Source organism: Lampetra planeri, chromosome 2, assembly GCF_965212315.1.
Source record: "Lampetra planeri chromosome 2, kcLamPlan1.2.h2, whole genome shotgun sequence".
Lineage (NCBI taxonomy): Eukaryota > Metazoa > Chordata > Hyperoartia > Petromyzontiformes > Petromyzontidae > Lampetra > Lampetra planeri.
The window spans coordinates 29,740,180-29,762,205 of NC_136108.1; the positions used below are offsets into that span (position 1 = coordinate 29,740,180).

At 48.8% G+C, this 22,026-nt stretch overlaps 1 protein-coding gene across 16 annotated transcripts in view; it reads left to right on the top strand.

Annotated features, from left to right (window-relative positions):
* Positions 1–22,026, top strand: part of UBR5 (ubiquitin protein ligase E3 component n-recognin 5) — a 58,425-nt gene that overhangs the window by 5,659 nt on the left and 30,740 nt on the right. For 5 of the 16 annotated variants that reach the window (XM_078612179.1, XM_078612154.1, XM_078612216.1 and 2 more), the window contains exons 3-22: positions 751–832; positions 1,720–1,796; positions 3,076–3,195; positions 3,849–4,017; positions 4,646–4,805; positions 6,051–6,197; positions 8,728–9,011; positions 9,373–9,492; positions 10,501–10,769; positions 12,859–12,976; positions 13,791–13,975; positions 14,542–14,654; positions 15,210–15,322; positions 16,323–16,478; positions 17,223–17,334; positions 17,788–17,942; positions 18,693–18,890; positions 19,499–19,745; positions 20,523–20,649; positions 21,400–21,566. In XM_078612179.1, the coding sequence (XP_078468305.1) occupies positions 751–832; positions 1,720–1,796; positions 3,076–3,195; positions 3,849–4,017; positions 4,646–4,805; positions 6,051–6,197; positions 8,728–9,011; positions 9,373–9,492; positions 10,501–10,769; positions 12,859–12,976; positions 13,791–13,975; positions 14,542–14,654; positions 15,210–15,322; positions 16,323–16,478; positions 17,223–17,334; positions 17,788–17,942; positions 18,693–18,890; positions 19,499–19,745; positions 20,523–20,649; positions 21,400–21,566 (3,119 nt within the window). Of the gene's footprint in view, positions 1–750; positions 833–1,719; positions 1,797–3,075; positions 3,196–3,848; positions 4,018–4,645; positions 4,806–6,050; positions 6,198–8,727; positions 9,012–9,372; positions 9,493–10,500; positions 10,770–11,298; positions 12,469–12,858; positions 12,977–13,790; positions 13,976–14,541; positions 14,655–15,209; positions 15,323–16,322; positions 16,479–17,222; positions 17,335–17,787; positions 17,943–18,692; positions 18,891–19,498; positions 19,746–20,522; positions 20,650–21,399; positions 21,567–22,026 lie in introns of those variants that run through there. The other 11 variants (XM_078612258.1, XM_078612199.1, XM_078612282.1 and 8 more) reach the window with 8 other exon arrangements.

A 22,026-nucleotide genomic window follows, 5' to 3' on the forward strand; every position in this document is an offset into this window, starting at 1 on the left:
CTTGCTTCTCCAAGTGGGGTTGGATAGTTTCAGATATATTTGACCACTGATTTTAGTCATGGCTAGGAATAAAACTCTCAGATACATTTTAACATGAAGTCTGAAGACAACAGTGCAACAATTTTGGTCTCCTGCCAGACCAGCTCTTCTGGGAAGAAAGCACTGATGATGAGGTCACTGCCAAATCATGCCAGTTTCTTAATGAAGCCACCTGCATAGGTCACCCAAGTCGGAAAAACCCGAAATGAAGGTTGTAGCATCCGCGACCGAGATCTACAAACGACCACTGGAGCTTGATAGCAACTCGAGGGTGTCCTGGGTACTTTTTTTAGCAAAACTCATGTATGCTTTTTGTCACAATGTTGTAATCCAAAGCCTTGAATTTGATAGTTGCATCTCACTTACGGCTAAAAATGCCCATTATTTAACACCACAAAAACTGAAACAAGTCGACTTTTTTAGGAGGATTTTTAAATGGGATATTTTGCCAATTCCTTGAATAATTGATTAATAATATATATTTTTTGGGTTAGGCAATGTGTTTTTTTGAATAATTGTTTTTTTTGCATGTTGGAGAAAACATAGGCATACCAGAGGTCAATACTCTATGCTCTGCACAGATAGCTTGAAGAATCCATAGCTGTATTGTCAACCTAAAGCTACTTGTGGCACGGGTCAATGCATGTCTGTTTGCTCTCAACCGGTAAAACGGGGTGGAGGTTAATGGGAATTGTTATTTTGGTTTTACAGCCATCACGCGCTCAGCTGTCTGGAGCAGTCCCCGATCAAGCAGTGTGTTGTTGGACCCAATCATGCCGCGTTCCTCTTGGAGGTAAGAGCTTTTGGGCAAAATAACATGGACGCTGACAATGGAGGCCATTAACGAAACATTTCTTTTGTTTAGGGGTTTGAGCGCACAAATAGTCATGCATTAAAAACACATGAGTGTGCTCCCACCTATGCGCTAGCATTTAAATGCACAGCTCATAATTGTGCTGGTACACGGCACGGCATTACACTTTGAAGATAAAACAAAATGGTTTTCTTTACATATTTATTTTGACACTACAAAAAAATAAACACCTGGGCATTGGTGTTGGTCAGCTATGTGGTGAATTTTGTTGTGCTTTATGGTTTTGTGAAAACATGATTTGTTCTTGGAGGAAAAGACATGATATTTCCCAGGCATAGCAATAAGCAGCCTCCCATTATAAAAGGGCAACGGATGACTCGCTGATAAAGAATGTGCAATGTGTTGGCTGGCAGGATGTTTGTGAACCTTGAACTCTATCTCAGTTATGTTTTTGTGGTGATTGGGCGTTTAGTGTGGTGTTCACCCAGTTGTGGAACTCCCTACGGGTGCCCCTGGTTGTGGAACGCCCAAGCAGTGGCTACAGAAATCGCATCACCTTCACTCCTCTCCTACCTGTCTCCTTATCTCCCCCTCTTCTCCCCACATCTCTTCCTGTCTTTACTCCCATCTCCTTATTGGCTCCCCAACATTCTCCCTTGTCACCTGCTTGTCTCTACCCCTACCCCTGATCACATCCTGTCCCCATCCTGGTTTTCTCATCTCACCTTTCTCTCGATCTCCCCATCTCCATCCAATAACTCTCTCCCCTTGAACTCCACATCTTGCTTCTCCATTTACTCGTCCATTTCTCCCATCGCTCCTGACTCCCTCCCCGCACATGCTCATGTTCCCCCTCCCAACCGCAGGATGGACGCGTTTGCCGGATCTCTTTCTCCATCCACCCCGAGCGGCTGGAGCTTGGAAAGCCGGACAGCTCGGAGGGGTAGGCTCACTCGCGCACTCACTCCCTCACTGGCCTCGCTCATCGCCCTTGCTCATATACAAGCTCACTTACTCGCTGCATTTGCTCACCGCCCTCGCTCTCACCCCCTTGCTAAAGTGCTCGCTCACCAGGTTTTGTCTTGCACTTTCTCACGCATGCAGTCGCTCGCCTTCCTCCCCCTCGCACCTCACTGCACTCACCTCTCTCACACGCTCGCCCTCCCTCGCACCTCATCAGCCCTTAAAGGGCAATGCGACTCCAAACACACGCAGCTCCTCATGCATTGTCGCATACCAACAGCTCAGAGTGCATGAACCCAGTAGACATGTGGTACTGGCGTGTGGTCAACTGAGCTGCCATTCGTCAGCTGTGATGTATTTTCACTCTCACACCAAAAATTAAGGAGCTGCTTAGCCAGTGGTTCACAAGCACTAAAGTATATAACCTCAAAATGCATAATTGAATACTGTTACTGTTTATTGAAAGTGAGTTCATTTTTTAAGTGTTTTGTTCATTCTTTGTCTACTGATGGTAAATTATTAATACCAGTAGAAAGCACTTTGTGTTCACTTAGAAATTCTGAATTTTCTTGGCATAATATCCATCTATATCAACCGTTCGCTTTGCCTTCTCAATGCTGTGGAAGGGCTACTGGCCGATACTTCAGCCTAGAATATAACTTTTTGTGTTAACGGGGTTCATAGTTTAATTTGTGCATATGACCCCTGATCACCATAACTCAGAATGTTCCCACCCTTTTTCCCCCAGTTCCCCCCACCCACATTATTCCACGGCAGTGTGGGATGCCCTTTGACAGCGTTGGCCTGTTGCGACTGTGCCCAGCACGTTTTCACCTTTCCCTTATCGGCGCTGTAACACACACATGTGCACGGCGGACACGTGTATCGTGCGCGATGCCCCGTCGAAACGGTACCACCGGCGTGTCCTGCCATGCTTTCCGCTTGCCACTGGAAAACCGTTCGCCCAGCCAAGCGGTTTCATCGGCAGCGGAATTCCTTGGCACTGCGTCGCAATCTCCGCACGCCATTTCAGCTAAAGTGTTCCATCTGCTGTCTCTCCTCCCTTTTCTCTGTCTGTGTGCTTGTCTGCGCTTGGGTGTTTTTATATGTATTCCGTGTGCTCTGTGGGTGTGTCTGCATGTGTGGTATGTGTCTGTATATCCGTGTGTGTTGGCATGTGTGTACGTATCTGTATACATGTGTGCACGTGTGTGTCTGCATGCTGCACTTGTTCCTGTGTGCATGCGTGCGTGTGTCAGTTCTAAGCCGAGTGGGGCCCCTGGTGCCGGGCGTTCGTCTCGCCTCGGTCGAAACAACGAATCTCCGTGGCTTCTGTCGGGGTCGGACTCTCTGGGCCGGCTTGCCGGACACCCCCTTGGGTAACCCAGCCCTGACACTCATCATTACTGTTGGTGCTGCGGAGCTTATTCAGACATGGGTTATTCATGATAATCCTTCAATGATGAATATTATATATCTTTGAAGATAATAGTGGGGGGTGGGGGGCTGCACAGTGCCTAGTTTTTCAGTGCACTATGCTATAAACCAGTTTAATATTGTCCCTTCACGAACCCGCTCTAATCAACGTGGTGAAGTGTGGTCCAACAACCCCATGACAGATACAGCATGAGGAGGCCTTTGAAAAGTGGATTGACCAAGGCTGTAGATTATAATGAATAATTGGTAAGGATATAATTAATGATATTTTAAAGATGCCACTGGAAAATACCATAGAATAGCATTGAGGTCCTTCAGTCTTGCCATTGTTTTCCACTTGATAAATGTGACATCTTGGCCCGGCTTTTACTTTTGGATTCTCATCCGCATAGCGTGTCCATGTAACATGCCTAATGGTAACATTGACTACGATGTGTGGTCCGCTGTTGAAAAGTATTCTAATAAATATGAATCGCAGAGTACGTCATATGCCAATCGATGACGACGAGGACGATCACGAGATGACGACGACGACAACGATGGTGAAGATGAGAAAAACGACGACGATGGCAGTGATGGACGTGTCCCCTGTTAGGCGGTGGAGCTCAGGAGTGGGCGGCACGTCGGGCCGCTCGTCTGCGGCAGCACGTGACTCACGGCGGCAGACACGGGTGATCCGCACGGGGCGCGACCGCAGCTCGGCCCTGCTGGGCAGCCAGCCCGTCGTGCCGGCCTCCGCCATCCCCGAGGAGCTCATCTCGCAGGTCGGACGTGTTCGCACGCGTGTCCAGCCGGCTCGCACTCGCTTCTTCCTCTCTCACACTCGGTTTTTCCATCGCACTGTTTATTTTTCCGTCTATTCTTTCTTCTGCTCTTTCACGGACTCGTGCTTTCGTTTTCTCTCGCTGTGTTCCTCTTCCTCTCAGTATTTCTATCGCAGTCTGTGTCTCTCTCTCGTTCTTGTGCCCTTGCTTGTTTCCTTTGTCTCTCTTTCTCTTCCTCTAGTTCGCACGCTCTCGCTGTCTCGTGCTCGGTTTCTCCCACTATTCTTCTCTTGCTGTGGTCTGCCGGTTTTTACATTTATTTTCTGCGTTTTCCTTGAGCCACATTCATGGGGGATTTAGTACATTCTAAAGGCGATCATACACTTGAGAAACTTCAGGGCAATTGCCACTAGTAGTCATATGACCTCAGATTTGATTGCAAGCGGCCATCCCAGTTTCTCTCTGATGTAGTTTCAGGTTGGACTGCATGTTAACCCTTTCCTTCCCATTCTCATCTCTCCATTCCCATCCTTCCATCCTTCCCTTGCTTCCCCACTCCCTTTCCACCACTGCGTCCATCCTACTATTCCCACCTCCCTCGCTCCATGCCCTCCCCTCCCCCACACAGGCACAAATGGTATTGCAGGGGAAGTCGCGCAACGTCATTATCCGTGAACTGCAGAGGACAAACCTGGACGTGAACCTCGCCGTCAACAACCTGCTGAGCCGGGACGACGATGACGGCGATGATGGCGATGACACTGCCAGTGAGTCCTACCTCCCGGGCGGTGAGTATCGCGCGTGCGTGCGTGCGTGCGTGCGAGCCCGTCTGCGCTCCCGGGGGGAAACATGCGGCACAAACCCCCTGAAGATTCGGCTGATTTGACGGAAATCTCCGCTAATATTTGGCATAAGAAAACGTGATGCATCCTAATAGCAGCACATTGATTCTATCTACCAGATGAAAGCAGCTCCTAGTAGCGATCAGGATCTTGGCAGAAGCTGCTGAATAAATGGAGACCTCATAAATGTGGTTTCAGATGTAGGTGGCATTGCTGCTATGCCACTGCCGGACATAATTGGAGCACCGTGGTGGCACGCTTGACCGTAAAATATAATTTTTTACAAAGTTTCAAACTTGTGTCTATCGTCTGGGACACACAGCCCAGTTGTGCATGTGTATATATATACACAAGATAAAAGCTGTTTGGTTGTTGCAGTTGGCAGAAAATAGCTTCATTGTGGCCTTTTGGAAAATCCAAATATTGGCGGAAGATGTCCTTTCTACCAACACATGAATTAGGCTCAAAGTTTTTTTACTTTCTTTTGCTTTCCCCCATCTATGAATTATGTAAAGGGGGCGGGGGGAGTTTGTTTGATCACAGGAGAGAAAATTACATTGAACTTATTTAACTTAATCGCCTCTGGGCCGTGTTCCAGATTAGTTGTTCTTGAGGCCACAGCCCATGAGATTGGGGCTACAAGTGGCATTGGTTTTTGAGTGTCCCCCCTCCCCTCTTTACTGATGAGGCTCGGGGAAGTCGAAACCGGTCCGAGGTTGCTACATCTAATAAACGAATTGACTGTTTATATTGCAGTTGAAAACGGGCGGTGAGGATTTCCTGAAGGAGTGCATTACTCTGCTAAAACATCTGTGCTGCCTGCAGTGTGGCCTTTGCCTGAAACGTTACAGTACTCTATGTTTGTTATAAGGCTACCATTAATAATCACGGTGGTGCTCTGCTCCGCGACTAATGTTGCACGGGTCACTCTTGAACTAAAGTCATTCTAAAGCTCCATGAGTAATTGAAAAAAAAAACTTGTTCCATAACCTTGTTAAATTACAATGTGAAGTGATCATTGTGGTGTTTTGTTCTCTTATTTATCGCATGAAAAAGTGTATAATAAATGCGTTAGGTCACAGTGGTACGTGCGAGTTGCCTGTGTATGGACGGACGCAAAGTCCAACTTGATTCTGCACTCCCCTCCTTTTCGTGCGTGCGTGCACGTGTGTGCTTGTGTTTGCGCAACAGAGGACCTGATGTCCTTGTTGGACGCGGATATGCACTTGGCGCACCCAAGCGTCATCATCGACGCCGATGCCATGTTCTCGGACGACATCAGTTACTTCGGATACCCGTCTTTCCGTCGCTCGGCGCTCTCCCGACTCGGCTCCCGAGGTAGGGCACCCTTCAGCCCTTTGACCCCGTGACCCATGGAATTCTCCATCGGGTATCTGCACACCCCTCCATACAGTCCATGAGATATATACATGTAAATGTAATACCAGGACAATGTTATGGTGGTTGCTGCCAGTTGTCACTGAAAGTGCATTTATCAATGTTAGCTGGTCGGGGCCACAATGACTGAGTAATGAAATATTTAACAAATAATGTTGACCGTGAGCAATTATTAATACGATCTTTTTCATTTGTCTCGATCCCACCTGTGCTTCAAATGATCAGTTCAGATACCTGTCCTTAAAAAGAAGAGCACACAACCTCTGATCACACAGACCTCTTGTCACGGACCTCTGTGATCTGATTGGAAGCTGCCGTCGCAGTTTCACACTAGGGGGAGCAGTGATCATATTCGTCTACGTTTGGGCACGTAATTTTAGTGTGATAGAAAATATTGTTGCATTAATTGTTGCTCGAAACAATTGCCAGAGGCGATTGCCCTAAACTTGCCCTAGTTTTTCGTGGGATTAACGGAGACCGATCGCAATCTATCCATGGTGTGCTGTGATGAACAACAGTTCCAGGAAAACGGTCACAATAATGAGATTTTTAAACGGTGTCTTGACTGTGTTGGACCACAGTGTGTGCCAGGCCCCCTGCTTTGACGGGATCTTTGTCATTGCTGGCCTGGTTTGAAAGAGAATGTTGAAACTCTGATTTCTCCTTGTGATCAGATAGGATGCTCAACTCTTTTACAAGTTCAGTTTTGTTTATATGCCTTGGTGATTCTATTCGTTAAATCTATCATCGATAATTATGGTGCTCATGATTGATTGTGTCGATGCTTTGTGATTATGATGATCATGATAGCCGTGATGCTGATCGTAACGATGGCTCGTGGTCACTTGAATAATTGCTGATTGATATGTTGGGGATGGTGATGATTAATGATTGATAGCCATGAATGTGGCTTTGGATGATAGATTAGGTTGATCATACGATAATGTTTATGACCGACATTGACAAACTCGGTATGGAGACTCGGTAACAGTTGTGCATAATGTTGGGTCATCATTTCCAGCTCCGCGAACATTTGAATGACGTTTATTTAGGAATTTTGTGGGACAGTTCAGACCACATGCTCTTGAAGGTATATTTTTAATTGTAAGATGCCAGGTGTGTGCGTTGACGAGTTGCATTAGTTGGAGGTGCACATCTGTACTAAGCTTTGTTTTAAATTAAAATAAAACCCACTTGAGAAGCAAGTTGAGGTGACAGATGTAACGAAAACCGTGACACATCAATTACACTGCCTTAAAAGTAAAATATTTAGTTCGGCACATTTGTATTCTCTTTGATCTTAAGCTACATAATTTTTTACCTCTACTAGTTGGCCACCAGCTTAAATTTCGGACAACCATTGTTTGTTTATCCAGCAATGCCTTACCGAGTCTCAAGGCTGCTTGTCAAGGTGGTTCCATATTGTTTAGCCATTTCCTTTACAGGCAATGTTTTGCATATAGGAGAAAATTAGTATACCGAGAGAAAATGCACCATACACAGAGGGGCTATGGCTCAACGGTTCACACCCATTTGCTGTCACGCAATATTGTGGCCACTTCACAACCTGGACGGATTTGGATTTCCACACATCTCAGCATGATCCACCATCCGCACAGAGGACTTGCAGCACCTGCTGACATGTTAGTTTGCCACATTAACACGAGCAAAGTTACAACCAATATTTGAATGCCTTTGTTCATTGGCACTTATGAAACTAAAACACCCACATGAGTAAAAAAAACAACTCTGGCAGATTTACAATTGCAGCAAGTAAGTTGTGTGAACATCAGGAAATAAATAAAATGGGCACACTGATAGGTGTTGTATACATTAGTCATAAGGATGCGACAAGAAGTGTGATTCTTTATTCTCTGCACGTTACACGTGGTGGTGTCCCACCGTTCAGGAAGTAGAAAGCATAAATAGAAATAACTCTTAACTCCCTTGCTTAGTGTACAAAAAAGAGATCGCTGTGTGTGTGCCTTTGACAAACTCGGTGAGACAAACAACGTAAGCTCGGTGAACGTGCCCAGGCATGGCGATGCACGTCTCTTACCCAGTGCTAGGGAGGCAATCATTGGTGGATTGCTTAGATTTGTGTGCCAGCCAGGACATGGCATTATGGCAATTGGATTCACAGCCAGTGGAACGTTTTTATATAGCCCAACACAGGATCCTTCTCAAAATCATGAGACAACCAAAAGGCCTCCCTGAATAAACAAATACATTTCCTTTTTATTCCACCGAGGCCAACCAACAAATAAACGGATGAACACAACCTGGGCTCAAATTCGCCGCCCGCATAGACACTCGCCCACTATCAAATGGAGACGCAGCAGCAGATAGTGACGGTCCCTTGACGGAGACACTTGAGTGCTGCTTGCCTGCTTGCCTGCTTGCTTGCGCGTGGCCCGTGTGGCGGCTGACCCTGAACTTTCCCACTGGTGTGACCGCCCCCGCATACCAGTTCTTCTTCTTCCTCTAGAGCGCGACTCGGAGCTCCTGCGGGAGCGCGAATCGGTGCTGCGCCTGCGTGAGCGCCGCTGGCTCGACGGCGCGTCCTTCGACAGCGAGCGGGCGGGTGGCGCCGCCGGAGGCCGCGACGCTGACTCGGCCGCCGCGGCTGCCGCGGCCGCCGCCGTTGCCGCAGCGGCCGCCGCCGCCGCGGCCGCCGCAGACAAGAAGCACGGAGCGCACGGCGCGCAGAGCCCGGTGTCGCTCGGGGACGAGCTACAGTGGTGGCACGAGAAGGTACGGCGACGGCAGCGCCGGGAACAAGCCTGGATTGGCTCGGCCTTCGTTGAGTACCAGCTGCGCTGTGCAAGCATTGGGACTGGCGACCAGGCGCAGTCCTTCCCACACCACCCCCTTCGCGTGCTGTGTCGGCCTTCATCGGTGACCGTTTTTACAGCACTTGTTCCAACAGTCTGCTAAGGCTACACTGGGGGTGTTTGTATATGTTAATTTGCATTTGTACATGTCTGTGCATATATGCCTACACGTGTAAATGTATACGTGTGTGTGTATCGGCCCGTGCTCGCTGACGGCGCTTGCGCCAACGCTTTGCGTCATTTATATGTGTGCGTGCTTGTGTGTGTTCTCGTCCCGTTAGGACGGCGCCCCACGCTTTGTGCTCATCGGAGCGCTCTTCTCAGAGCTCGTGGCCGTGAGCAGCAAGGGGGAGCTCTACCAGTGGAAGTGGGCGGAGACTGAACCCTACCGCAATGCACAGGCATGCAGCACGCTCACCTCGATCTCCGTGTGTCTACTTGTGCTTTGTGTGTCCAGTGGTCTTGCGCATGTGTATTGCTGTGTGTGTGTGTGCGTGCGATGGGAGGAACAGTTGTGCTGTATGAAGACTACGATCCGGGTTCGATTCCCACTCAGCTAAAACACCAGTGACAAGTATTTGAACTGGTCCTGGACCGCCCCAGGGTCGACTCGGCCTCAAATGAATACCTAGTGCTGTGTGTAAACATGGCCACTGGGGCGACCAAGGCGGTCTGGCGTGGTGCTGGCCACCCACCTTATGTGTCGTGCCGGCCTTCGTAGGAACTCGCTAACAGCTTGTCCGTTAGTCTATGAAATAGGGGGATCTTTGTTTTATGGATGTGCGTATATTCTTTCTGTGTGTGTGACTTGTCTCCTTTTGTCAATATGCCTTTTTACCCTTTGTGTGCGTTGTTTCTGGTTTAAGTTTCCAAGCCTTGCTTGTGTGTGTTGTCATCTCTCATCTGTCATTTTGTGTTTGGGTGTCCTGTTTCATTTCTTATAGCTGTGTTCTTTCATATAGTTGCGTGTTCTGAATTCTATTCCTGGCTCTGACTAACAGTGCAAGTGAAATCTGAATTGGTTCTCGACATCTTCGAGATCAACTTGGACTTAAATGAGTAGTTAAGTGTGTAAATTTAAGCACTGGAGAGACAAAGGTGGCTGGGCATGTCGTTACTTTCAGTGCCGGCCATATGGCTGTGTATGTATTTTGAACTTCTTTCGGGACCGTACTTAAGCATCCTTGGTATTTGTAGATAGTTCACAGTCTTGTATCAATCCTGCAGTGGAAGTCTCCGTGTACTGTATCGTTTGTGTGTGCCTCCATTCCTCCTTCCTCGAACCTCCGATGAGCATGGTTGGCTATGTACAGTGCGAAAGAAGTTGACCATATATAGATCTCTTGCCTTTGCCGTCCCGTCGGTCATTCTTCGCCGCTTATTCGCGCGCGTTCCCGTGTCGCCTGCAGAACCCGGCCGTGCACCACCCGCGCGCGCCGGGGCTGGCGCTCGCCAGCGAGGTGGTGGTGCTGCTGTCGGCCAGCAGCATCCGCGCCTCCGTCGCCACGGAGTCGGGCAAGGTGGCCACGTGGATGGACGAGAGCCTGACGCCCGTGGGGAGCAAGCTGGAGCACGCGGCGCAGCTCTTCCCCGAGCTGCAGGGCGACCGCATCGCGTCGCTGCACTGCTGCGCGCTGTACACGTGCGTGCGGCTCGAGTCGGGCTCGCTGCACTGGTGGTACGCCAACGCACCCCCCCCCCCTCTTGTAGAGTAATTCCTCATTTAACACGGTAGATGCGTTCCTGAAAAGCGCCGCGTTAAAGCGAAAGACGGATTAACAAAAGATTTTGCCGTAAATAATGTGACTGCAAAGTTTGGCAAGATACTATGTGCGCGCACGCATTGAGATGGCGGGACAAGGAACTGAGGGTATGCCGCTGCGTACTGTATCATTCCGCGTACTGTACCGAACTGCTCGGCCGCGCAACTGCAAGAAAGTAGTTAATTGTCGACCACTCAGAAACCACGTTAGAATGGGCGGCCCTTCTGTGTTATAACGGGCGCATTGTTTGAAAAGTGTTCCCGAAGAACCGCACTATAGTGAAAATGTGTGAATACCTGTTAAGTGAGGACTTATCGTGCACCTTAATAAAGCAACAAGGTCACACTTTGCATCTTTTACAATGTGTAGCTTCCAACGTTTCTGCTTCACATATCCAGCTGGCGCCGTGGCTGGTGGATTCAGAACGTCTGGAAATTTGGAGGGTGTGGGGGGGGCAATTGTTTAGGTGCGGTCGGTCATGGCAGAGGGTTGACCGTATTTTACTGTGCTGCTGGTCAGTGCATGTTGGTGAAGGGAGCACATTTAGTCCCTCTTGCCAGGTGCCTAACTGGAATGGGCTCGTTCTCCTATCCCGGAAGAGCCACTTAGCTCTACGTGGCACTTGAGCCTCTGCTAGAGCCAAGACTGCTCTGTTGAAGACGATAATAATAGGACCATTGTATATGGAGATAATATAAATGAATTGGAGGATATAAATTGAACTCGTAAACATAAAGATTATGTGAAGCAGTTAAGCACAATGATATATTCCAAAGGAAAATTATGCAGAAGCTCAGAATGAAATAATAAACACGAATGGTAGTTTGTGGTTAATTAAAGTACAAAGAATGAGCTACTTTTTAGACTGCTTGAGTCAACTAGACTAAAATTATGAGAAAAAGTCCACAGACTGGACTAAATTGCCACAGGATATTTGTTGGCTAGACCAAAGACTGACTAAAATAATTAGAAAAATTCTGATTAAATTAACTTAGACATCTGGATGGAACCCACAGTGTAAAACCTTTTGAAGCCAAAGTTTGAGTTGTCCAAAATGAAATAAATAAATCTTAAATCTCCCACCGGATCACCAATCCCATGATAATTAAACTGAAAGCATTCATGAATTTGTTAACTAGCAATTCGAAATGCTGTGTACTTATTTGTTGTATGGAATTCAGGAATCTGTTCCATCCAACACCACACACGCTTTGGCACTCTGTCACTCTTATATATGTTTTCTACATTACAGTAAAACCCAGCTAGCCGGACTTCATGAAGCCACACCAATGCTGGATAAATAATTAAATAAATCGACGAAGCCTCTGGCGCCACGAGAGGATAATGCTGGTAGCGCCAGCAGGCGTGGCAGCGTTACCCTTGTACCCACGGCCTGCCACTTGCTTTGCAGCACATTACCGCTCCTTCCCGTAGCTTTGTTTAGTGCGGGAGTTAGACTGTCACTTATTTTTTTCACACCTTTTTAGGGTTTATTGTTATTTTTTTCTCCCTTTTTAGCATTTTCTTTTCTCATTTTTTTGTTCACCTTATTTCTGGGTTTATTGAATGAGGATGCCATGTGGTTTACCTTTTGGAGGGCAATACACCCCAGTGGTGAGTACATAACCATACCACGCAGTACAGCGCAGCTCCACAAATACACGGAACGGCAATGTAGATTTTAAAACTGTTATGCTTTATTTCAATGTATTTAAGATCTAATATTTGCATATATTTTATGCATTGTAGATGTGTTTTATAATGTAGATAAGTATTTGTGATGTATATACAGAGGTTCTCATCCATGTAGCAGCTTGCCAGAAATTCCAGCTGGCCAGGCCAGGCATCGACCCTATTTACCCGACTAGCGATGCTTTACTGAATTGCCTTTTATTTAGAAAAATAAGCGAAAAATAAATTTGAGTCTGTCGGGTAAAATCGATTCAACGTTCCACATCCGGAGACATTGCAGCCTTGTGTGCACCTCTGCTTTGGCCTCCGCAGGGGCGTGGTGCCATTCAGCCAGCGCAAGAAGCTGCTGGAGAAGGCACGCGCCAAGAACAAGAAGTCCAAGACAAGCGCCGGCGTCGCCTCCATGACCAACATCACCGTGGGAACTCAGGTCGGTCGGCACTGACCGCCGTACCAGAGCAAGGGCCGGATTCAGTTTGATGGGGGTGCGGTGGGGGGGGGGAGCCTTCCACAGCTGGGGGCTGACCCCCTCTTTACCTATTCAATTTCTTCCCTCCCCCCCCAACTGTTTTATCACCACCCATGCCCAGTACCAAACGCTGCGTCGTTATTCACCTTGGTTATTTCAGTTCTAGTTTTCAAAGTGATGAATTATAAAACTACATCGCAGTCGAAACCTCTAAAACCATTTTAATATCGGTACGTGACTGGTTGTAATACACAGTGATGCTTTGGTTTTAATTTCCACGCGACCTATAGGATTTATCATGGTGTTGCTGTATTGCGTTTTGATGATAGTAAATCAGTGTGTTTGTGTCCATTGAGGAGCCCCTCAAAGTCCGAGACCTTTGACTGCTGCAGCCCCTAAAGCCCCCTGCTTTAATCTGGCCCTGCATAGAGGGCCCCACACTGTGATTACCTTGTTTTTAAAAATGTTTTATTTCCATTGTTACACAAAAGTCAAATGTTGAATAAATTGTAAAGTAGGGGTGCCCTGGATAAAACCAAAATGGAGAGTGCAAAATGTGTAAATTATGTGGTACAAACGATAATAATCGTTTACGTAGATTCAGCCATAAATGAGTACCTGGTGTGATGTGTAAAAACAGCACCGGGGAGACAAACGCAGCCGGATGTGGTGCTAACATCCCATCCCCTCTTGTGGTTTGCCGGCCTTCATGGGTCCTCGCTTAAACAGCACTTGCCCCAAAAATATGTTATGGCTACATGTCGTGTGCGAGTAGGTGTGCATGCGCAACAACCCGGTGTACCAGGCGGGTGCGGTGGCATTCTCGGTGAGCTCCGGCGTGCCCAAGGTGGGCGTGCTGCAGGAGTCGGTGTGGAACATGAACGACTGCTGCCGCTTCCGCGTGTGCTCGCCCGACGGCCTGCGGGCCCTCGACCGCCTCGCCAAGGCCTCCGACACCAAGTGCGCACGCTCACTAGCTCGATCACTAACTCACTTGCTCGCTCTATTAACACTTTTGCGTATTCGTGAACTCCCAAGGCCTCCGACACCAAGTGCGCACGCTCACTAGCTCGATTACTAACTCATTCGCTCGCTCTATTAACGCTTTCGCTCGTTCGTGAACTCTCCAGCTCACTAGTGTCTTTACCCACTTAATATTTCGCTCATTAACTCATTTATTTACCCGAGCATTAGGTCACAGACTCTCAATGGATCAGGAACTCGCTCACTTGCTCATGTACTCAATTGCTCACTACTTCTTTCACTCCCTCACATACTCACTCTCCTACCGCCACCAAATTTCTTAGTTCATAAACGGGTGATGTGGTTGTAGATGGCTATTAAAAAGCTATTTATTTGTTTTTGGGAGCCTTCTCACTTGAGTCCGACGACTGAAAGATTTTAATGTAGTAAGAACCATCCCTCTGTAACAATATCCATTCTTAGCTTGGAAATATTTATCTCCAGTAAATGTCAATGCAGCGTCGCCCGGCTAAATAATGGATGTTGTCACGTGTGATCTCAAGCAGGTCCGAGCAGAAGCAAGACAACGTGCGCACCGAGATGGGACCTCCCCCGTCTCCTGCCTCAACCTGCAGTGACACCTCATCCATCGCGAGCAGCGCATCGCTGCCCTACAGTGAGTGGCTCTTGGTGACTTTGGGGGTGTGTCGCCTGAGCTGTTGAGTTGTCAACTGGACTCTTGGGACATCACTTGGGCTCTTGGGATGTCACCTCGGCTGTTGGTACATAACCTTGGCTTTTGGACATAACCTTGGCTTTTGGACTGTCAACTTGGCCATAAAAATTGTCACTTGCCATTGTGATCTCAAGTACTGGCACTGTCGAGCCAGCGCGGTGCTTTTACGGTATGGGCGATTTTTTTTCACTGGCAATTTTCCATGCCATGCTGATGAGGTGTTTGCCCCGTGTGACGTCCGTCAGTACCCTGTGAGGACACAAGCCGGACTCAATGTCATCTACATGCGTCTCAGCCTCGCAGATTGCCTGCTGCGGCATTAGCAGCACCGCTCAGTTTCTATAGTGGCAAAACAACCTGCCGCCTCCTAAACCTCGATGGCATGGCCTCAGCACGGCTCGGCTGTGCCAGTGGAAAAGGGGTGTAAAGGTGTTTTTGTTGTGGTACGCATGCGAATCCGGTGAATGTGAAGCTGCCCTCGTTTTGTTTTTCCAGAGCGCAAGCGCCCGACGGCGAGCTCTCGTGAGGAGGAGAAGCACAACGAGGAGCAGTGGAACCTCAAGGAGGTGGTGTTTGTGGAAGACGTGAAGAGTGTACCGGTGGGCAAGGTGTGTACGTAGTCTCTGGAGAAACTACGATCGTACGTTACAAGGTCGATGATGATCATATCGCTTTGTAATATGTCATTGTGAAGATTATGATGGTTCATTTTTGCTTTTACATTTGAAATAATAAAAGCGCAATATTTAAACTTTTAAAATAGTTATTACCCATGCAATCAGTACTTTTCAGAATGTTTCCCAGAGTAATGGACTTCAGTTGTACGACACCATACATTTTTTTACATATCATGCAATGTGCATGATATGCATTTTAGCTTTTAAAGTTGCAATGAGTTGGAGACTTAGAGAAGGTTTGTGTTGAGAACTCCATTTGACAATGTCATCGGTAATCTTTATTCGTACTTGAAGTACAGTAGGGGACAAAAACAATAATATACAAATTTGACATGCAATGACAAAGTTAAAGGTAATTGGATTATCGATAATCATCGTATCTTGGAAATGAAGTCGTGGCCTCGTTTGCTCGCTCACAACAACTTCAAAGCCATCGAGTGCCATGCCCTCGCCCCCACACGCCATGCGGGGCGAGAGGTTTATTTGCGCTCCCCTTCACTCTGAATGTCGTCGACGGCTGTGCCCGTGTTAAATCAAGATTCTCTATTCAGAGAAAACAGACGCATACAAAGGGATATTGAAAAATATATTGCTGTCCTGCCATAGCCTGGCCACCTCACAGGACCAAACCTACAACACATGGTATTCACAGGCATTCTGTCACCCATATACTAACCAGGATCAAATGCCTAGCTTAGGAGATGTGACAATGGCAGTACATTTAGGGTGATATGGTCGTAAATTGTTTAAGCTCAATGAATGCCAGTGAGATATACAGCAACATGTAAGCACACGCAGCATACACACAGGACAAGTGGACAAAGATAACACGACAACAGCTGCTTGCCACCAAGTGGCGGTGATGTCACCCGTGACATTTGTGCCAGGCCAACCCTAATTATACCCCCACAAACACTTTGCCTGCCCGCAGGTGCTCAAAGTGGATGGGGCGTACGTGGCCGTGAGGTTTCCCGGCGCCAACGGCCCCGTTGCCAGCGCGGTGGTCGTGCCCCCCGCCCCAGGGCCCGACCCAGACCCCACGTCCCTCCTGCAGGACTGCCGCCTCCTCCGCATTGACGAGCTGCAGGTGCGAGCTGGGTGGGGGAGTCCGTTACACGCTGTGCGCGTCTGATGATTGCTAAAACGCTTGTCATGCGAGTCATAGGGGCATCGGTTCATTGTTATCGTCGCTGTCATTGAAAATGGAATCCTCTGCTCAGAATCATGCATTCAACTGTGGGTCAAAGGATTGTATTATTTACAGTTCATGCAAATTGTATGCAAGTATACCGTTGGGCGAAGAGGGTAAACTCCAGAGAAGTAAATAAAAATATTTACGAGGTGTACGTTACAAATGAGCCATTACAAGTGAGACTCCCATAGAATATTTTCTTGAATTCAATTGTTACCCCAGAATCAGGACCGTTCATCGAGTGGTCAGGTGAAAATTTGCGTGTAATAAAAACTTAACATTAGCAAGCGTGTAATTATGCATTGATTCATATGTAATGTACAACGCGTCTTTATTGTATATATTTCCTTCATGTGTCTGGAGCCACCGGCGGCGCTAAATTCACCACATGGCCAAAGAAGAACGACCTGGTTAATCGCTATCCAGAACTGCTGCAGTCGATCGAATCGTGAGGTCGCGCGGAAGTTTTTACGTGCCCGGTTCCCAGCGCGTTACGAGCGATGGCATCGTCGACGGAGAGTTTCTGGGCACTGCGCTCCGTATGGAGGATGTCTCGTGCGGTGTCCTGTGGGTCGAGCTGCCGCGTGATCTCTCACTCGGTCGCTGCACGTGCCGCCCCACCCCCCCACCCCTGCGTAGGTGGTGAAGAGTGGCGGGGCCCCCAAGGTGCCCGACTGCTTCCAGCGAGCGCCGCGCAAGATGTCTGTGCCGGATAAGGCAGACATCCTGGCACTCAACGTGGATGCCAAGGGTGGGCGCACACACGCACACATACGCGCACACACGCGCGCTGTATTAGTGTACGCATACATATGAAGGTCCCCTGTCTAGATGTCTACAGGCTGTTGAGGCAAGTGTTGTTTGTGAGTACCATTGCAGGATGGCAGAGTGCGCAACAGGTACCAGGCACGGCTGCCTATGTATCCACGGTAGTGATGTACATCGGGCACTTATGTCTCCACGTTATTAATGAACATGGCGCACCTATGTCTCCACAGTACTAATGTACATTGCACACATATGTCTCCACAGTACTAATATACATTGCACACATCTTCCTACTACTGAAGTCCATCACAATCGAGCACCGATGGCGGTGACGGGCCCGACGTTGTGCATGTGTGTATGTCACAAGTGGTGATGTGCATTAGATGCCGCGTTGATGTACGTGTGTCGTGTGTCGTGTGTGTGACGTGCGGTGCAGGCGTGCACACTGTGCTGCGATCAGGGACCTGGGTGCGCTACTGTCTGTTCGACTTGGCGACGTGCAAACCCGAGCAGGAGAACAACTTCCCGACGAGCAGCGCTGCTCTGCTGGGTCAGGACGAGCACAATATTGCCATCTACAGCGCTGGACAGGTGCAACATGCACACACGCACACACATGCATGCATACCTGCTCATACAGAGTCTGCTCTCTCTCACAGTGCACATAATGGCCACGCTTATTAAGCCACTGAGCCAAGCATTGGCAGAGTGGCTTGTAATGGCACAGCAATCACTTTTAATGGCCAGCACTGCTGACATTTTTGGGCTGGGTGCCACAAACATGGTGCTTTAATGGTACTTGGATAATGAGTTCATATTCCCTAACATTTGTAGCACTTATCCCTCACCATATTCCACCTTGGAGTTGCTTTAGAAGCAACTGGAACATTCCAGTTTTGTATCTTGGTTGGAGGTAAACTTAGCCCCTACTTCTGGGATCATTACAATAAATACCACTTTGTTGAACGTAAAAAGCAGCTTTCTTATGGAGAGACCATCCCATGTCGTTGGAACTAGGAATTTCCACCACTCCCTCGGTGCAACAGCAACGTCGTCTTGTCCACCCAAGATAACTGCCTTTCCAATGCTCGTTTGCACAGAGAGACGCTTACACTGATAAAAACCTAACAAATGTATTCTTTACCCGAACTGGCCTGGTCCTGAGTAATGACCTAAGCCAGTGTTTTTCACTAATTTTCAAAGGGCGGCCATCAGTGTGAGGGGGCCGTCACATGAGCTGCATGGGGTGTTTTCAAATTTGTGTATTGTGGGGGGCCGCACTAAAGGCCACTCGGGGGCCGCCAGTGTCCCACGATCTAACCCTTTCCCCCGTGTGTGCAGGAGTCACCGGTGATCCTACGCGACGGTAATGGCACGCTCTACCCGCTTGCTCGCGACTGCATGGGCGGCATCCGTGACCCTGACTGGTTGGACCTGCCGCCAGTGCGCTCGTTGGGCGTGGGCCTGCATGCACTCACCAACCTGCCCGCCAACTCCTCCATCAAGAAAAAGGCCACCGTTATCGTCATGGCCATTGAGGTGAGGCTGTGGGCGGCGGGGAGGCGGCTAGCATGAAGGGTGATTTATAAGGGGGGTCATTACTCGTCTCCTGTTTGGAGAGTGCCAGGTGGGAAGGGGGTGGTGACAACTAGGGAAGGTGGTTGGGGTAGAGGGGGAAGTTGGCTTTGAGGGTTATCCCAAAGGAAAGGTGGCACGCACGATGGAAAAAGGTGGAAGGGGGTGGGGGACTGCAGTGAGGAGGACGGAAGCATTGAGGGTTGTTGCAAAGGGGGGCGGCAGCATGGACGGGGAGTCTCACAGGAGGTGGCGGTGACAACATGGAGAGCAGCTTTGAGAGGTGGCTAGAACGCGGAGGGGCAGCTTGTGAGGAAGCAGCAGCATGGGGGATGATTTAATATTGTGGGGACAGCGCGAAGCGTTTTTGCGCGCTCTGCTCTACCCCTACTTGACCGACTTTTGTATCGGGGCAGGTTGAGCCAGTGAGGTGGCTCGGCCAGTGTTTAGTTTGTTGTCCTTGCCCCGCGCCTCTGATTAGCATGGTTGGCTTCGTACGGTGCGAAAAGAAGTTCAACATACATACAGGCGATCGATGCTCGAACCTGTGCCTTGAATTTCCCGCCGAGCAGAAGCAGCCGCTGCTGACGCCGGTGCTGCGGTGCGACTACGAGGCGTGCCGACTGGCGCTGCTGGGCATGGAGCAGAGCCTGCTCATGGAGCTGGACGCCGGCGAGGTGGAGAACATCCCGCACGAGCGCTGCGACGGCAACCGCAACGTCCTGCACGCGTGCGTCTCCACCTGCTTCCCCACCTCCAACAAGGAGGCCAAGGAGGAGGAAGGTGCGAGCGCCCACGGTGATGCCCCCTCCCCCGTTGGTAATGTCCATCGCTGATGATGTCATGCTGTGCGTCCATGTCAGGGGTCGGCAACCAAAATAACAGCCATTTTTTTCGAATTTGGTAAAAAAACTCAATATTTCAAGAGCCGCGCATTGCACTGTGGTGAATATGAGAAGGTGGTCCTTAATAAGTTTCGTCACGAAGCAGTCCTTAGAGCCAATCCCTGGTCCGTGTTATGCGAGGTGTTGTCATGTGGAGTGTTGTTAACGATGTTTTGACGATCTTGTGTCATGTTGACGATGTTGTGTTATGTTGACGATGTGCTGTGTGTTGATGATGTAATGCAAGGCGTTTATCGTGTGGAGTGTTGATGTCCTGCTCTTTGAGAATGTAATGCTGTGTTGTGACGTCATGCTGTGTTGATGATCTCACATAACCATTCCATGATTTGTTCTTTCCCCTTGCCTCGAGCGTGAACATGGCAAAATTTCCGTGACGCAACTTTAACTCTTTGTCATGATTTTATGAAAAAATCGATGACATTTAGTCTTGTTTGTGCCATCTTTTTTTGTCCTCGGATGTACCTCCTGGCCATTTCATTTGTTTTGTGTCTCATTAAATTCAATATTTGCATAAACATTGCATGAACAATTCGAATATAATTAATGTACACCGTTCAATGCATTGACCATAAAACAATATTCATAGACGAATCAATATATTGTAACATGAATTGTGTGATAACGTCATCTCCTGTGTGCGCCCTCTGCCCCCTCCCCACGTTTGCGACGTTCCCTTTCTCTCGCGTGGCAGAGTCCGACCGCTCGGATCGCACGTCGTTCTTCGAGCGTATGTCGGCGGTCGAGGCGATTGCCAACGCCATCTCGGTGGTGTCGTGCAACACGAGTCGTGCCGGCGTCTCCAGCAGCAGCACGCGCAGGTGATGGTGCGGCACGGGGCTCATGACGGCCGTGTCCAAGCAATTGAGCCAGCCAGCACTTGCAGAGAAGACCGTGTTGAGTTCTTGGTTGGAGTTTCTCGGGGGCAGGTTTCCGTCATAATCGGTGTTGTTGGGTCCCGAGCTGAATCTGCTAACATCTTGGCTCCATAATTGAATGTGAAGACGACAATTGTCTTATCTGTCTTGAGGCTCTTTTTCATGTTGGTTCCACATTGAAGTGTTAAAGCAACGGGTTTGGGTGTTTTACGAAGCTGCATGATCCTCCAGCCCTTGCCTCCAAATCGTTGAGCGAGCAGTGTGTACCACTCGGTTCATTATGGCCAAAGCCTCTGATCCAGCACTTTTGAGATCCTGTGTTGTAAGTGCTGGAGTTGATCTTTCGGTTGGCTCATTAATGCCATGTTGGAGCTACTGAGCTGATACTGCTGAGATACTTAGATGAAAGACCTGGGTTTGAGTATCTCACCCAGGTAGTTCATCATGGCTATAATGGCCCCTCTGAGTTGACACCATTGAGTTCTAGGGTTTATTTCTCTCTTATGCTGACATGAGGTGCTGATGTGCTGTGTTTTTGAGTAACTCAGGTGGTTCATGATAGCTGTGTTCAGTCTTCTGAGCTGACAATGTTGAAATCTGGCATTGAAATCCTAGTTTTGGGTATCCTTCATTTTTCTAATAATAATAATGGCCGTTTGTGATTTCCCCTCCCCCCCCCCCCCCCAAACTCAGCCTTCGCCTAAGGGAGATGATGCGCCGCCCACCGCGGCCGCCCCCCGGCCTGGGCTCGCACGACGCAGGCGCCGCCGCCGCCGCGGCAGAGCACGCGGAGCAGGTGCCGCCACCACCGCCCATCCCCACCTTCAGCTGGCTCCCCGAGCCACCGCAGTTCGACCCGGGTACGTGTACAGAAGTTATTTTCGCGCACCGTACGTAGCCAACCGTGCTAATCGGAGGTGCGGGGGGGGGACAACAAACTAAAACATAAAAAGGAATTCTAAATATATAGATTTTAACTTAGAACGGGTTTAGAAAGGAAGAGATTATGAAGAAGGCAAGAGTGGTAGTGCCCATCCCGGGACAAGCTGGGAGAGTGTACTCGGATGGCTTGAGGGACATGTCGGTTACGGTTAGGAGTGCCCATCTCAGACAAGCTGGAAGAGCGTCAACTCTGATGGCGGGGAGGTAAGTGGCAGGGGCTGGGAATGTGGTGACGGACTGGGAATATCCAGATTGCACCTCAGGTGTTGGATGATTGGGGTATACTTGTTGATTTACAAACAAACATGTCAGTGGTGTTCCGAGTGGCTCAAGGGGCAAAGTGATGAGCTGGAACCGTGAAGAAATCTCGGTTGTAAT